This window comes from Cibotium barometz, chromosome 12, assembly GCF_041138505.1.
Source record: "Cibotium barometz isolate CiBa-2024 chromosome 12, ASM4113850v1, whole genome shotgun sequence".
NCBI classification, from domain to species: domain Eukaryota; kingdom Viridiplantae; phylum Streptophyta; class Polypodiopsida; order Cyatheales; family Cibotiaceae; genus Cibotium; species Cibotium barometz.
Window position 1 is genome coordinate 28,276,220 of NC_141057.1, and position 17,619 is coordinate 28,293,838.

Genomic DNA, 17,619 nt, shown 5'->3' on the forward strand with positions numbered 1-17,619 from the left:
AAATAGTCGCGACGCGATAGAGTTCTGTAATTTTTACGAGCACCAGTATCTGCGCTGATATTAAGCATCGGTATACATGTCGATAATAATTAAAATTATTTTTGGCGATTATACCGACATTGATACTAGCGCAGTTTACTAGTGGCCGTAATTTTTCACAAACTTTGAATTAATTTTTTTTGCTCGCACCCGATTTACCACTGCTTATACCAACCCCCGTAATAGTCACCGGTAGCCAACTATTCCCTTGTAGTGAATCCTTCTCCTCTTCCCTCTCACAAGATCTCTCCTCGTCCCTCATCCAGATATCCCTACTATACTCTCTCTTTATCGTGCCATCCCCCATGGTAATAAATGTGGTCCATGACGCGAGGAGGGGAAAAAATCCTAGGTGAGGGATGAAATAACTCAGAACATAGTAAACTTGCCTCAAAGTTCTAAAGCCTAAGCTAAGCTATAGTCCTCGTGTTGAAACAAATCATAGAGATAGAGAGATGTTCTGCTGGATCATCTCGTTATGAATGCAATAAGTGGTGATAGTGTTGTGAGTAAATCAATAATTTTGCCCTCAACCTAGGTTGAAAAATACAACACCTCAAAATGCCAAGCTAGAAAAAGTCTAGCGCATCGACTTCCACGCGATAAGAAATGTTCAAATGTCAAAGCTTTCATATCATCCTCTTGGGATAACACAAGTATCCCAAAAAGACGTGATCGACTCATCTACTATTGTGCCATCTCAAAGGAAACCTAGTGAAGTATTGTAAGTTTCATTTTCACAACCGCATACTCTTATACTACCAAATGTGATGTGAGGTGGGATTTCTATCCGGAGGGACTTGGTGCCCGAGGGGTATGCAATATATTCGGGGCGGGCTAGCATACCCCTCGGGCACCAAGTCCCGCCGGATAGAAATCCCACCTCACATGTGAGACCCTTATCCCATACTAAAATAGAAACCATAGGAAAAGACTAGTCTAAGGGTAGAGTGAACTCACTCGAGGCCTCCATACATCAATATCCTTTCGCTCAACAATCCAATAGCTTTCCTAATATAGCTTACTAGAATAGACCTTACAGTAGTAAAATGTTCACTTCATGATTCTTTCAAATAAAAGGCATCGACAGTTTCCATGGACTGGAAAGACTTAACTTAAAACTAAAAACTATGTTCAAACATATCATCATAAAAATACTATGAATATATCATCATAAATCAATGTAGATCACTACAAAATCCATCAATACCATATGTCAAAGTGTATTGAATATAGAGACTTTGACATATATACAAAAGTTATAGGTGTTCACCCTTGAACTTACTAGGTACTATGTAGGCATCTATAAGACCTTTATAAAAGTCATCCAGATACGTATCAAAAGTGAAAAAATCAAGGACTAGTACCCCTTTGCTAAACAATATATTATTGTGCAAGTGAGTGGAAATAAATATTTAAATGTGGAATAATGTTCCCGTAAAGATGTAGGAAAGAGAAACTCTTTATGAATCTTGTTTGTAGTGATAGCAATCATGAGACGGTCAGAAGTTGCACATGCAATAAAGATTCTAGATTAAAGATTGAATATATAACAGAACTCTTTAAATCATGAAAAGTTAAGATTCCCTCTCCACCATTCCATAATGTGTATAAAGCATGATTCCTCATCACGAGTCACAAGTGTGCATAATTTGTACGTGCATTTAAGCTTGAACATTCATTCTAATGGTGTGACTAGAGAATAAATTAAAGCATGATTGAACTTTCAGTCTAGCGGTCATGACTAGAGACTAAATCAAAGAGAAAATGGTGAAGTTTAGACCTTATATTAAGTTCATTGAGCTACATTGTGCAACATGACTTTTCAGACCGTGTACACCTACCCGCTCCCATAGTGAAAAGTGGTGGCATCTAATTCAGTACCCTCTCATGAAATTACTTTAAAAAGCATGATTTTTTTTTTGTTTTTTATGTGTATCTACATTGCTCTCTATTTTACGGGCATTGTACTCAAAGAGTATAAATCTTTTCCATCCAGTTGGTGTACCAAAAGAGAGTAGAGTGTGTAACTCTTTTAAAACTATGGAAAAGTTTGCTAGATGTCGATTAGAAGAAAATGTAAAAGTAAGCTAAAGCCTTGAGAGGGTTGTGAAATACAAAGAGAGAAAAAAATTGGAGAAAACAAAGACCATGGTGAAACGTAGGCACAATTTATAAAGTTAAAGGATACAAAGAATGACGCATGGTGATCCTCGTGATGACTATATGACACACCATGTTTCAGGAGGGATCTATGGTTGGAAAGAGGCATCGCCATTGGTATTGAGTCTGCACTATGGGATTCTAAAGGGAACTACGCGGAGTGAATTAGAGGAATAAACTTGAGGCAAACTAGGGGGTGAACCACGAGGGAACTAGGAGTGAACTGGGGGATTTCACCCACGAGGAAACTAGGAGTGAACTAGGGGATGGGAAGATTAGAGGCGTGTCTGGGAGCCTTAGAGATAGCTTTTCATAATTTCAAACGAGTTAATTTCCCTCATGTCGTAGCACTTTCGCCTTTCAAATCAGTCATTTTACGGACGCATTAACGTATAGTTGATATGCTGCCACTGAATTTCTTCACGTGGCCAAAGCTGTCCTCACAGCAGTCCCTTCCAGCTCCTTCTAAGCTCCAAAGTTTGGAGGAGGTGTCGAGATACTGCATCCTGTTTTGTCTTGTCAAAGAAGAGTAGGTTAGGTTTTCCTCTTTGTTTTGACAGAAAAATGGACAGACTTTGCATGATATGATCGTTTGTAAAATGGCAGATTCCGCATGACTTGATTTTGTTGTTGCTGTATCCTTTTGACAGCAGCCAGCACCACAATTGAACTGAACTTTTCATTGTTGTTGACAGCAGCCAGAGAACTAAAAGCATGGCTGCTGCACCCTTTAATCTGTGGTCGTTGGAAAGACAACATGAGGCCTCGTGTGACGTGGGCGTGATGATGGTGAGCTCTTCAGAGATCGATGGCTCAGCTTCAATTGATATTCGCACGCCGATGAAGACTGGGATCATCTGTAGATTGGACGGGGCTTGGACGTTGTAGCACTGCACCTCTCCATTGAAACACGGGTAAGGATGTCAAATCGTGTGGTTCATGTCAAATAATCTCCCATTTCTAAAGGTTTACTTTGGCCCTATATATTAATTTTTTTGTATAAGGCTTTCTTTTTTCCCCACTCTCTCTCTCACTCCTAAGCTATTCTAGCTCCTCTTCTTCATGCAATTTCAAAGCCATATCATGGATTCTTCAAGCAATTCCAAAGCCACATCTGTCTATGATGTTCTTTTTACAACATCAAGATTCCAGCCACATGATAGCAAAGGGGCTCTTTTTTGTTGACACCCATGTCGTTTTCTATCTCCAAGTCCTTGAGTAAATACGCTCACAAGATATTGCATTTAGTCACATGGATTCATTTTTCTCTTTGTAAAAAATTTAATTTCTATACAATTGATGTGAATGCAACGAAAGATATTGGATCAAATGGGTATGAATTGACTATTGAATCTAATGACTAGGTCAAGTTTGGTTACACGTGCTGCATATTGTCTCTTATTCCTTGACCAAATCATCATGAGACAACCAAAGAACTAGTCATTGTTATCACATTGCTTAACATTACTCTAAAATGTGCAGTAACTTCTTTAAGCCATATCTTTGTACCGGGAAAATGTGCTTCGTGTAAAACGATCATGGAAAATCTTCGAGCTTCTCACTTGTAATGTCAGAAGATAGTCAAAGACCAAGTTTGTAACTTGTGTAATGCTGGTAAAGTATGTACATTTAGACTAGGAAAGTATTCTAGATCAACTCGTTAGGTTTCCATACATTACTTGGGTGGTCAGGGTATTGTACAAATGAGTTTTGTATAAGACATTTAGACTAATGAGAAAAGAAATAATAATCGCATTCTCACAATTAAGTTGGAGTCTTCTTGCTATCGTAATTGAAGTTGCTTGTATGCTCTCTCTTCTTCTTTATTACATGCATACCTAGAGATTGTGTGGGTGAGTGATGACATGTTGGTGTATGTTCTATTTTTCCTCTATCCTTCTCTTATTTTACTTTGAGGTCCTCGCTTACTGTGGCATCGAAGTAGAGGTTGACCTTTTCGTAGCTCTCTCTCTCTCTCTCTATCTCTCTCTCTCTCTCACTCTCGCTCTTTACTTTTGCAAAGCTCATTTGTGGTGATAAAAAAGGAGGTGAGGATTCTAGCTCTTCACAAGAGAAATTTACTCTATCAAGAGTGGCTTGAGGTGCAAGCGGGTAAGATCCTTGCAATCTTTTCTCCTTCTATCTATCTTGTAAGGCTCGAGCATTCTCAATCAGTGAAAAATAGAACAGTTATACACTTATTTCTTTAAACTAATTGTAAAGATCCATTTTTTGTTTTCCTTCAAGGTTGTAGTTTTAGGCACTAACAATGTGAATGCAATAAAATATGACATGGTTTGTATAGAGCTCCACTATCTAAATGCAACAAAATATGACATAGTTTGTATAGACCTCCACTATCTTCTTTTCCATGAGCCTTTTAAAGGCACCCTTAACCCTTATATCATTTATAATGTCTCCACTATCAATGGTTTAATGTTAGACGAAGTGAAAATCGGTAAGACCCTTGCAATCTCCTCTCTTTCTCTCTATCTTGAAGGCTCAAGTGTTCTCAATCGATGATGAATAGAACTAGCATACTATTATTTCTTTAAACTAATTACAAAGATTCATTTTTTTGTTTTCCTTCAAGGTTGCAATTTCAGGCACTCGTAATGTGAATGCAACAAAATATGGTATATTTTGTATAGAGCTCCACTATCTTCTTTTTGAAGGTACTCTCAACCCTGATGTCATATATAACATCTCCATAGTGAGTGGTTTAATGTCATACAAAGCCCACCCCTTCTAGTTTAGCCACGATTGCAACCTCATGACGTAGAGCTTCCAAATTCACAAACCCATTGAGATACCACATGGTTTTAAGAAGGTAACCAATCATCCTCGGCCTCTTGGGAGCTTACTCTTCTCTATGCTTTATGTCTTATCAATTTTGACTCATTGTTTCCTTTAGCTTTGGGGATCTTGAGGAAACTTCACTACAATCGTGTCCTAGATATTTAATTTCACCATGCACTTGGATGCAAACGGACCAATCATTCTACATCTAACATGCACTGGGAAAAGAGGAGAATGCTTCTAGCTATCAGTAGCAATCACCCAAGCCCTTGTTAATGTCCACATATGCTTCACAATAATTCACGTCATCTTGCATACACAAATATTATTGCAAACAACATCCTACCAAGAGCAATCCGATTCTGAGGATATGATGTTCTGAGAAACATAAGCAAAACTTTGAATATTATCCAACCGGACAAAGAGAGCGGAGTTCTTCCTTGAGGTTGAAGTGGGGGAGCCATGGCATGGAACCATGTCATAGGTAAAGAATTTAGCTCCCTTGCGTAACCGCCCTTGCACACCAAGTCATAGTAGGCATTGTACATTCTCTTCTATAGTCAATGTGCATCACTCCTCCTGAAGCATTGACTTTTTGTCTATAATACACTTTCTTACACTCTTGTAAGTGGTATTCTACCCCAAAGAGCCATATTTTAAATAAAAGAAAATGTATTCCAAACAAGTCACATAAGACCACTTCAACTATATAAAGCCTTCTCATTAGGTGTGCTTTTAACATTACTAGTTAATCATTGATATCTACAATTATGGAGAGAGCATGCTACTGAAGCAAGGGAAATGAATAAAGATGAGATTTGCAATCATAGGTCTACCATTTTGGAATGCTAAGTGCTAGAAATTGAATGATGTATTTATTTTAGGACTTTGGAATGTACCCAATAACGTCTAGATATGAACCTTGCTATGTGAACCTTGGTATGATGTGGGAGCGAGAGTGAGGAATTGGTAGAAAGAGGATGAAGCATTTTATGTATTCTTTGTTGAAGAATGTGGCAGGTGGTCTGGCCAGGCTTTTTTTTTTTTGGGACTTATAGATATATATATTTATTATCAAAAAAGCTTTATACATTTCATAGGGAGAGTCTTCTTTTGCACTTGAGGCTTGAATAATGTAAAATCTGATATGATGTAACGATGTGCTTAGGCTTTCTATGCCTTTTCCAGTGGTGTTTCTTGTGTGAATAATTATTTGGTTCATAAAGATTATTTGATGAGTGACGATGGTCTTCTTTTGTCCTCTCGCCATCCATGGTGACATGGCTATCTTAGGCTGTTTGCTTCATCTCCTCGTTGATGGCATCTTTGTGCAGACACTCCATCCTCTGCGTCTCTACACCCTCCTTGATGATGCCCTTGCTCTCTCCACAACACAGGCTTGTTCGTACCCACCTGGCTCTACCTCAGCTTTGGTGCCTCTCTTGTAGTGATGTCCTTGCATGCATATGTCCCTCCCAAGGCTCAAACCATGTGGCGGGCTCCTACTCACAATAGTGCGATCATGCGCTCTATCACTTGGCAGACTTCTCTTTAAGAACTACCCCTCTCAACAATCTGTGGAAAGCCCTATGGCTTCTGTGCACTGTGGATCCCTTCTTTTAGAGGTCTCTCTCCACTAGCTCTTCATCATATCGCAAACAACGGTCTTGCTCCTCAAGCCCCCTTCTTGTGCTGCCCTAGTCACCTCCTCCATGTCCGGGGGCTAGTCACAAAGCCCTCGCATTGCCTCTTCCCAATGACGGTTCTCTAGGCCGGGCATTATACAAAGAACAACTGTGCTATTGAGAGGTCGAGAATAAAATTAGGGAGGCTCAAAATAATTTCCATTATTAAGACATGTGGACATGAATGAGCACACTCAACACAATGTATTGTAATATACTTCTTATAACATACAATGAGAGGTTCAACCAAGACTCTTTAAAATGTGGTATCCTTATCTCTTTATAAAATGCCACCTCGTGTTCACACTCTACACTCTACTTTCTGTTTGACTTTATCAACATGTTTATCTTTAAATTTTTTAATTGTACCAAATGTGTATTTTCTCTCTCAACACTATTCCTTAATCACATATTTGGTGTTATTATATTTCCTAATACACTTCCTTGGTGTCACACTCCACTTAGATAAAAAGACTCTCATTGTCTCTCCCTTGTAGTTTTGTCAATCATCACCACCTTGTTTACTAGATGATGTATAGTTGCCTTGCTGTAATGTTTCACTTTTAATATCATTATGATTTTTAAATCAATTCTTTGCATGTGTCCTAGTTTCTCAAATAATACCACTCTATGCTATTTATACTCTGATTTCTTTGCCAACTATTTTAGCTCTTTCAGCTTTCCTTGTCTAGACCAGTCTCTTCCACCTGCGTATTATTTTTAACGTTGTTGTAAATCAATGGACTATTGTTGTCCATAATTTTGGCTTTCCTTGTCTAGAATGGTCTCTTCCACTTGTGAATGATTATTGTTGCTGCTGTTGTAAATCATTGGACTATTGTTGTCTACTATAAGTCAGTCACCACCTTGGCCTCGACCACGATCTCTACATGTGTCTCTACGTGAATCCTTGTCTAGAATGGTCTCTTCCACTTGTGAATGATTATTGTTGCTGTTGCTATAAATCATTGGACTATTGTTGTCTATGTTCAAATTTGAGCATAATGATGAGCTATGGTGGATCAAACACTAGAATCAACATCATTAACAAAGTGATTAGTAAATAATTAAGATATAATTAGTGGGTAATTAGTAAATAGATTAATGTAGGCATGGATACTCAAAAACTAGCAAATTCTCATTAGGGCAATGCCTCAATTTATAGAGTTTACATCAAGCATCTAATCCCACTGATTTCTCCATGATTCACTCCACCTCTTTTCCCTGATTCTCTCCACCTCTTCACTTTTCCCAGAATATCTCCCAGAATATCTCCCAGAATATCTTCACACTTCCCAGAATATCTCCACACTTCCTAAATCTTCTCATGCTACCCTTTATTCTCTCCCAATAGATTCTTCTCATCTTTTCACAGGTTCTTTCACATTTACTTATCCTCTTTTACAGCCTCTAACCAAGGGCTTGTTCTCGCACACACCCTATTCACTTGTATTTCCAACACCTCTCCTTAAGTGAATAATCCTAGCACACCTGGACCCTATACCAAGTTTTTCTCTTACTTGATAGCCCGCGACCAGTGCCTCAAGTCCCTAAACTCCATAGTCCTTGACACTCTCTCTCTCTATGTGTCCAAGGCTACTATAAGTGCCCGCGACCTTCACTAAAGTGCTCACACATACATCTACCACGTGGCCTAAATCTTCGGTGGCTCAGAGGTGGTTTTACTTTGTTGGGGCAGGTTACATTGGGTTGTGGGGTCTCTCTCTCTCTCTCTCTCAGAAAAGATGATCCGACTCCACTTCCTTTGGAGCCTCAATGAAGTTTGCCGATGTTGTTCCGTCTTCACTGGGTTTGCTGTAGCAGTCTCTCACCATGTGTCCTGGCTTTCCACATTTGTGGCAAGTGAAGGTCCTTCCTCCTACTCTGTCTCTTCCTCGTCCTCATCCTTGAGAGAATCCTCCTCGGGTGAAGAATGCTTTTTCCTCTCCTGCTGTTGAGTCGAGCCCTTTCTTCTCTTTGCCTTTGCTCTCTTGCTCTAGTAGAGCTGCTTCTATCTCGTGTAGCTTCAATTCAGGTACATTCTTTAGTGTTGCTACAATGTTTTCATAATCACCTTTGTCCACACTCTTCAGAAGCACTGCTAGTGCCTCATCATCTTCTACCTTTTTGCCAATAGCTGCCAGCTGTTGCTTAATGCTTTTATATTTGTTCAAGTGTGTGATTAAAGGTTCACTTTCCTTCATGTCCAATTTGTAGAATTGCATTAAAAGATTTATCTTTGAATTTTTTGCTTGTGTACCAAATAATTTATTGAGTTCATCCCATGCATCTTTCGCCCATTGTATCCCTGTGATGTGATGAATGATTTCATCATTTAAACTGAGTGCAATAAGTCCCAATGCTTTTTCATTCCTGCTCTTCCACTCATTTTCCCCTCTCTATGGGCATTCATCTCTCCCTTCAACTAATCCCCACAGATTTTTCCTCATCAGTAAATATATGGTTTTTATCTGCCATGTATAAAACTGTTCCCCATTAAATTTAGCTATTTCCTGTGCTGAACTCATGGTGATGTGAAAGGGGTCTTACCTCTTGATCCAATTTCAAGATTCAAGGGTAGTGTCTACACTTTTACAACTCAATCTGGTGTTTAAGAGATGATTACAACAATTTTATTAGCATAAAATCACCAAAAATGACATTAAATTAAGGGTAACCAAATTGTACGGGATGGTTGGAGTATCAAACCAACTCCGATTTGCAATCTGAAGCTATAGGGATCTGTATGTTAATTTGAACCCTCAATTGTACCAAAAAATAGTGATTAGTATTGATTAATTATTGATTAGCAAATTCATACTCTATTTTGTGTGCAAAAAACAGAGTAAGCGGGGAGTCCAGATCTGGTGCCGTAGACTTCAAATGAGCTCAAATGTTTTCAAAGGCATCAATAGCAATGAGTCTAGTAGAGGATTAAGCCAAAAAACACAAGATTTGACCAAATATTGAGAGTTTAATCTCTGTTTTACCAAAGTCACCTGCAGATTTGATGAAGAGCTTGGATCTCACTGTATACTTGATGAAACTAAATTTTGTCTTCACCAGCTTATAGAGCATGCTTGAATACACCTTGGGTTAAGAGGAATTAGAGAGATTTGACTTGATGAAGCAGTAATGGCAAAAACTTCTCAGAAAACGGTGCCCAGTAATCAGCGAAAATCGACAGTTCTTCGTGGCGGTTTGCGCATCTGATTGCATAGGCTGGAGCCCCTTTGGGTTAGCTACCTTGGGCTAGAATGGTTTTGCAAGGTGCTAGGGCTCCTCCACCAGCTGGGGGTGAAGGGGTGAAGTGAAAACTAACTAAAATTTTGATTATTTACTAATTATCTACTAATTCTAATTAATTAGATAATGGACTCATAAATCTGATGGATTCTAGGCATGGCTCTGATACCATGTTAAAATTTGAGCATAATGATGAGCTATGGTGGATCAAACACTAGAATCAACATCATTAACAAAGTGATTAACAAATAATTAAGATGTAATTAGTGGGTAATTAGCAAATAGATTAATGTAGGCATGGATACTCAAAAACCAGCAAATTCTCATTAGGACAATGCCTCAATTTATAGAGTTTACATCAAGCATCTAACCCCACTGATTTCTCCATGATTCACTCCACCTCTTTTCCCTGATTCTCTCCACCTCTTCACTTTTCCCAGAATATCTCCCAGAATATCTCCACACTTCCCAGAATATCTCCACACTTCCTAAATCTTCTCATGCTACCCTTTATTCTCTCTCAGTAGATTCTTCTCACCTTTTCATAGGTTCTTTCACATTTACTCATCCTCTTTTACAGCCTCTAACCAAGGGCTTGTTCTCGCACACACCCTATTCACTTGTATTTTCAATAGTCTATAAGTCGGTCACCACCTTGGCCTCGACCACGATCTCTACATGTGTCTCCACTTGAATTGAAGTAGAAGGCCTGTTCTTATGTGTTCTTGCTATGTGAAGGAGAGTGCTCACTTATAAGCTTTTCTTTTAGTGTTAGACTTTTATTTATGTTAAATGCGAGGAATTAGGGTCCTTTATTGGAGAGGACTCCATCAAAATAAGTATGAGAATCTCCATGGAGAACTTTATGATGGTGGCAACAACTAAACTTAGATAATATATATATATGTGCATGAGTCAAGCTCATGCATTCTTTGTTAAGTGCTTACGGTACGTCGGTATGTAAAGATGCATAATCAAAGAATGGCTGCTCGACACTTCACGAAAGTTCTAACGGCTAGCCTTCAGGTGCATTTTCAAAGCATGGCTCTCTCCAGCCTGCATTAAATATAGCTTTCACCATCATCGTCGTTTTACTCTCGACGCAAGCGAGCCACCACTCTCTCCCTCCCCATCACACGGCGCTGCTAGAACAGAGCTACTCAGCTGCTTACTCGCCAAGCCAGCATCATGTATCATGTAATGTGTCTGCTGTCCAGGTCCCAGGAGGACGTAGACGGTGGACCGTGGACATATAGTGTGGGCTGCTTGTGTGCTTGCTAGGTATAGGGCCTAGCCGCCCAGGCTGTGCACAATTGATTGCATGCAGGCTGTGCACAACTGATTGCACGCAGGCGGCAGCATTGATACAGAACAGGCGCCCCTGAGAAAAGTCTTGACTTTTGAAGGAAGAAGAATGAAAAAGAAGAAGCAGGAGGTGGCTTACCCTGTGCGCCGCAACTTGTAAGTAATGTGCTGGTCGACTCCACAGTCACACTCCAGTGAGAAGGTGAACCAGTTTTCCCACTCCAGCGGCCCAGGCCCCAGCCTCCAGGAACATTGCTGCGCAGCCTCCCTAGGAACACAGCACGTAGCACGCTAGCTTGCTGCTCACCTTGCAGTGGTTACCTTTCTGAGAAAATAAACTTGTAAGGTGTGACTCGTGAGAGAGACGTTGGAACTTGGAACTTGGAATTTGGAACTCGAGAACTGCATGCAGCCAACCACATGGCATGCTGCATTAAGGAAGTTTGGTGAATTAAATCATTAATATGTATTATTACTTATTGCCTCCTGGTAGGTGGGCTCAACATGGCAGTGTGGCACATTAAAGATATTTCAAATTTACTAATAAGTAATTGGACTAAGGCACACTTATTAAGGTGTATATGAATTGTTATCCGAGAAATTAAAGTTCATATTAAATATTGTTTTGAAAATTAAGGTTTATACTAAATCTAACCCTTAAAATAAAGATTCACACATCAATTGAATTTGGTTTTAACGGTGCAAATTTTATTACCCGGGACTCGTGAGCCTCGCCCACCCAATAGGCTCAAATTTCAATGCACAAAGCTATATAGCATGCCCAGACGACAAAGGTCTTGTCCAGCATCAAGGGTACGCATTAATAGGAGCCTTAGAAGTCACTTTTCAGATCAATTATATTCCCGGGACGCATCAAACTTTAGTAGATACGTTCTGCGACTAATATTTGCCACATGGGCAGTCTCTCCCCCACGAGGTTCTTCATCTCCAGCTGAAAATTCAGCTCTCATTTGGAGTCTCTGCTGCATTTTTTGTTCTTGTGAAAGAAGCCTGTCGACAGTGTAATGTGAGTTGTTTTTTTTTTTTTTTTTTTTGCTTTCCTATCTGTTCCGGTACAATTAGATTTTGCATGACGTAGGGCTAGAACCTTGTGAATTTTTGTTTGTACCGTTTTGACAGCCGCCCCAGCAGCACAATCGAGCTCAAATCATGGCAGCACCCGTTAATCTGTGGTCAGTGGAAAGACCTCAAACTACTGCGTCAATTCAGAGCTGGGCGGCGATGGTGGTGCGCTCTTCAGAGAGTGGCTTTACTGTAATTGACATCCGCACGCCAAAGAACATTGGTATCGTAGGTAGATTATTGCGGCTCTTACAAGATCTGAGCTTGGATGTTGTAGCTCTCAACCTCTGCGCAGAGAATGAGACGTACATGCACTCCATTGAAGCACGGGTAAGGATGGCGCCAAAGGATAATCCTCTTTTCATAGTTGCCAAGGTCCTCCTGCATGACTGTCGACCTATAAAGTATGCTGCTTACAACTAATCTTATGGTGTTCTAGCTCCTCGTTTTGATTATTTTCTTCTACGCTTCCAACGTTTTTGTTTATCAACCCGCGGCCCATAATAGCGAAGTGCTGCACGGACGGCTCTTTTATTGCAGGGCGAGACCGGAGAAGGTGGATTGGAAGCATTAAAGAGAATGCTGGATGCGTTTATCTTCGAGGAGTATGGTGGATTAGTACCATCTAATTAAGCGTTCATAAGTCTTGCAAAATAAGGTGGCTGACTAGGAGTTGCATTTCGACATCTTTAAAAGACTTGTTGAATAACATCTATTAGCTCTTCTTCTAGTTTGCATAGATATATTACATGCAAACGCTTACTCCATTATTCCTATTTCAAAATTTTCCTTTGTTGTCAGGCCGCACAGGGTTTGTAACCACTCTAATAAGCCACAAGGCCTTTAAAAAAAATGTGTGCATGTGCGAGGTTTTTCTCACTTGTGTTCACTAAATACTTGCAAATCATATTCAAAAGGCTTACAAGTATCTCATGTTTACTCTTAAAGTTTTTTTCTTCTCAATTTCAAAAGAATCTACAAAAACTTAATCCATTCTCATATACAAAAGATGCATATATACAAAGAGACTATGCATAGGCTTGGGTGCCATTTTTTCCTCATTTGTGTTTAGTAAATACCTACAAATCATATACAAAGGGCTTATAAGCCTCTCATGTTTACTCGGAAATTTCATTTTTCTCAATTTCAAAAGAATCTACGAAACTCGATGCATTCTCATATACAAAAGAATCATTACAAAGGGCTCATAAGTCTCTCATGCTTGGTCATACTCTTTTTTCGTATTCACTATTTAACAAGAATCAATTTCTTTTTTGTGCGAAAGTTACAATTGCATGCTTTCAATGTAGTGGAATGAATGGAGTTCAATCTGAATGCAATGAAAAGTAGTGGAATGAATGGAGTTCAATGTGAATGCAATGAAAAGTAGTGGAATGAATGGAGTTCAATGTGAATGCAATGAAAAATAATGGAATACAAAGCCCTCATAAGTCTCTTATAATGCTTAGTTATACCCTTGTTTCATCAAATAACTATTTACTCTTTTTTGTGTAAAAGTCACATTTGCATGCTTTCAATCTAAATAGAAAGGGCTCATAAGTCTCTCATGCTTAGTTATACTTTTGTTTTGTTTTAACTATCTTCATTTGTGCAAAAGTTATAATTGCACGCTTGCAATGTGAATGCAATAAAAAACAGTGTATTAAATGGAATTGATTTAGATATTGAATCTAATAAGTAGCCTTGCATAGGTCATGCTTAAAGTTTTTACAGATATGTTCTATGTTATCTTCAACTCCTTGAACAATTGGTCACACTACAAGAGAAAGAAGGCATAGCCATGTCTAGAGCTGCGCAAGAACAAAAGAAACATAAAAATGAAAAATTGTGTGATGTAGCAATACATAGGACCATAGGTGCATGATTATAGCCATGTGTATATCCTTGTGTATACCTGTACATATAGCCTTGTGTATAGCCACATGCATAGTCTCGTGTATAGCTTCGTGCTGCATAGCCATTGCATACTGCCAAAAAATAGAGACAGAATAAGGGAGATGCTTCTCCTCATTCTACCTCATTTGTTTGTAGTAGAGAATATTGAAAACATAGAAGCATTTAAAAAAATTATTGGGTTTAGGATTGGAGCTTACCTCAAGAGCTATAGAGTGAGGATTTCATAAAGAGTGAATGGGAGCGAGTGAGGATTAAGGCCATACAAGATAGATGGAAGACCTAAATATACAACAATTTAAAAGCATAAATATAAAAAATATATACAACAAAAGAGTATAAAAGCATAAAACAAAAACCATAAAACATTGTGATAAAAATATAATATTACCGAGAAATACCAAATGACAAGGTACAAAGTGAGGGAGAACAATATCAACATTACTAATGTGGATTATCCACAAGGTATCAAATCCTTGATTTTCTCACTTTAGTTACATAAGAGAGATATGGATGGCTAAATTTTTTTATATCTTCTTCGTTTCTCTACAACTATATAATTAAAAAGATAAGAGTACATACTATAAGGGAAAGTACTCTCCTAAAATAACATACAATGGTTGGTTCATAGTGTCGACTCAATTATTTCAGCTGGCACTATAACTATGCAATAACTCTAATACTCCAAACAACCATAATCTCACCAACCATGCTAGTGGTATAAGTGCAGAAGCTATCACCCAGGCGAGTCATCAATGTCCATAGCACTAGTTGAGGTCGATATCTCAACAAAGTATATACTACAAGGAAAGATACTCTCCTACAATAACATACAATGGTCGGTCCATAGTGTGAACTTGACTATATGAGTTAGTGCTATAACTATGCCATAACTCTAGTAGTCCAAAGTGGCTGTCACCACACAGCCTGTTAACGACTGGCACAATATCTACCATAATCTCACCAACCATGCCAGTAGCGTAACTGCGGAAGCTATCACCCATGTGGGTCATCAATGTTCACAACACTAGTTGAGCTCGATATCTCAACAATCCCCCTCAAGCTTACCTCTAAACATTGCACTCCAAGTAAGCTCCTAAACTTTTGGAGCTTCTCTATGCCCAATGCCTTTTGTGAAGATGTCAGCCACATGATTCTCTATGTTGACATATACAATATCTACATCACCTGCTACTAGAACCTTCTCTCTCATTGTCACAAAGTGATAATGCACCTCAATGTGCTTTGTTCTAGCATGGTATACTAGGTTACTGGCCAATTGTATACTACTCATATTGTCACAATAAATGACAACAGCCCTATCCACGAGCTCACCAATATCACCAAGTAGCTTCTAAATCCAAGCTACCTCACACGCTACCATAATAGCACTCCTTTACTCTGCCTCTAAACTCGACAAAGCAGCTATTGTTTCTTACTGCTACAACTCACAACACTACTTCCAAATGAAAACATAAAGCCACTAGTACACCTCTTGTCTATGACACTACCAGCCCAATCAGCATCTATGTACCCATGTAGTTGTATCTCTATACCAATCTCATAGAAAAGTCCATAAAATCAATTGTGGACTTTATGTACCTAATAATCTGCCTAGCCACATGCAAGTGTGGCTTCCTAGGGGCCTACATAATCTGACTTACAAGTCCAACATCATAGCTCAAGTCTGGCCTAGTAATGGTGTCACATAGGCTGTAATGCCTGTGTGACCGACGGTAGACCGGATGGCCATGTCTGGGGTTCAGTGGGAGAGGACGCCCATGCGGAGTCATGGGCGGCCAGGCTAGTGTGGATGGCAGGCCACACACTATATAGCCTGGGGGATGAGGGGCAATCCTCATTATTCCTCTATGGCTGGGTGGTGAGCCAGAGGCCGTCCCCTCCTGTGGTAACGCCCGTAGCAGCGTTACGGATGTCCAGGGTTCAGTGGGAGAGGACGCCCATGCGGAGTCATGGGCGGCCAGGCTAGTGTGGACGGCAGGCCACACACTATATAGCCTGGGGGATGAGGGGCAATCCTCATTCTTCCTCTATGGCTGGTGGTGAGCCAGAGGCCGTCCCCTCCTGTGGTAACGCTCGTAGCGGCGTTACGGATATCTAACACTGGTATCAGAGCATGGTTCGATGGGGTCGTCAGGGTTCGCGCGCGTGATCGGGGGACCGGAGCCCACTCTCAATGGTTTTCGACCATTCATCTCCTCATCCTTATCTCCACAAGGGTGTGTGTGGAGGGAGGCGGCCAAGATTTGGAAGGGAAGAAATCTCTCTCTCTCTCTCTCTCTCTCTCTCTCTCTCTCTCTCTCTCTCCCCCCCCCCCCGGTCACACACAGCAAGCAAAAATGCAGGTAAGCAAAAACAATTTTTGTTTTGTTTTTGCGAAAGAAAACGTTGAAGCCTGTGTGTGGGGGTGGGGGGGGCGAAGACCAGCCCCACGGCAATGGCAGCCCCACGAGCTGCGTTAAAGCTCCGTGTGGGAGCTACTGTGTGTGGGGGGGCGAACAGCAGCCCCCTACCTCACGTAGTGCTGTTGTGCAAGGGGGGGCTTGCCTTGGAAAGGCGAAGAGTCTAAGGCGGCCAGCAAACACGGTGTGTCTGAGGGGGGCAAAAACCAGCGAAGAACTTGAGGGGGGCACCGTCTGAGCACCATTGTGTGCCGTCTGAGCACCATTGTGCCGTGTGAGCACCATTGTGCGCTGTCTAAGCACCATTGCGCCGTCTAAGCCTTGCATGAGAACCGTTGTCGAAGAACCTTGCGTGAGCGCCATCGTCGGGGGGCGACCTGCGTTGAAGAGGAAGAGCCTAAAGGCCAGCCCCGACGGCCAGCCCAAGCGGCCAGCCCAGTGGGCAGCCAGGCCAACTAGGCGGCCAGCCAGGCGGCAGCAACGACCACCAGGCAGCCGACCAGCCTAGCAAATGCCACGAGATGAGAAGAAAAAGAAAAGAAAAAAAATATTTATTTTTTAATATATTTTAATTATTCATTTTTAATTTTTTTAAAAAATGAAACTAAATTCAAACGAATCCTCTCTCGGCTGGGGAGGGATAATCTCGGCAAGGGATAACCGATTGTTTCAGGCACAACTTCCCAAACAAAAATTTATTTTTGTTATGAGTTGCAGGCATTTTTTTCTCTCTCGGATCGGAGCATCCCGGAGAAGCGGCGCTGTCTGGAGGCTCACAGTGCAACACAAATCGACAGGCAACCATAAAGGGGGGTGACTATTATTCTCTCTCCACCACTGCTCATTTTTATTAGCATTTTTTTTAGTAATTTTCGAGTTCTCGCATTGTTTTTTGCAAGAATTAAAGATGTCTGCTAGGCGTAGTGTGTCCCCACCGCCTTCTACTTCTCTAGGTTTTTCAA

The 17,619-nt window shown here is 40.4% G+C and overlaps 1 protein-coding gene across 2 annotated transcripts; it reads left to right on the top strand.

The window, feature by feature from the left end:
• Positions 1 to 12,119: 12,119 nt before the first annotated feature.
• On the top strand, positions 12,120 to 13,230 carry LOC147633253 (uncharacterized). 2 transcript variants are annotated; one of them, XM_086805826.1, is made up of 3 exons: positions 12,120 to 12,264; positions 12,378 to 12,724; positions 12,861 to 13,230. In XM_086805826.1, exons 2-3 carry the CDS (start codon positions 12,408 to 12,410, stop codon positions 12,892 to 12,894), a joined length of 351 nt encoding a protein of 116 aa, XP_086661952.1. In that variant the 5' UTR covers positions 12,120 to 12,264; positions 12,378 to 12,407; the 3' UTR covers positions 12,895 to 13,230. The 2 variants fall into 2 exon arrangements, with proteins under 2 accessions (XP_086661952.1, XP_086661953.1); XM_086805827.1 differs by having other exon boundaries at positions 12,122 to 12,264; positions 12,378 to 12,650.
• The last annotated feature ends 4,389 nt before the right edge of the window (positions 13,231 to 17,619 follow it).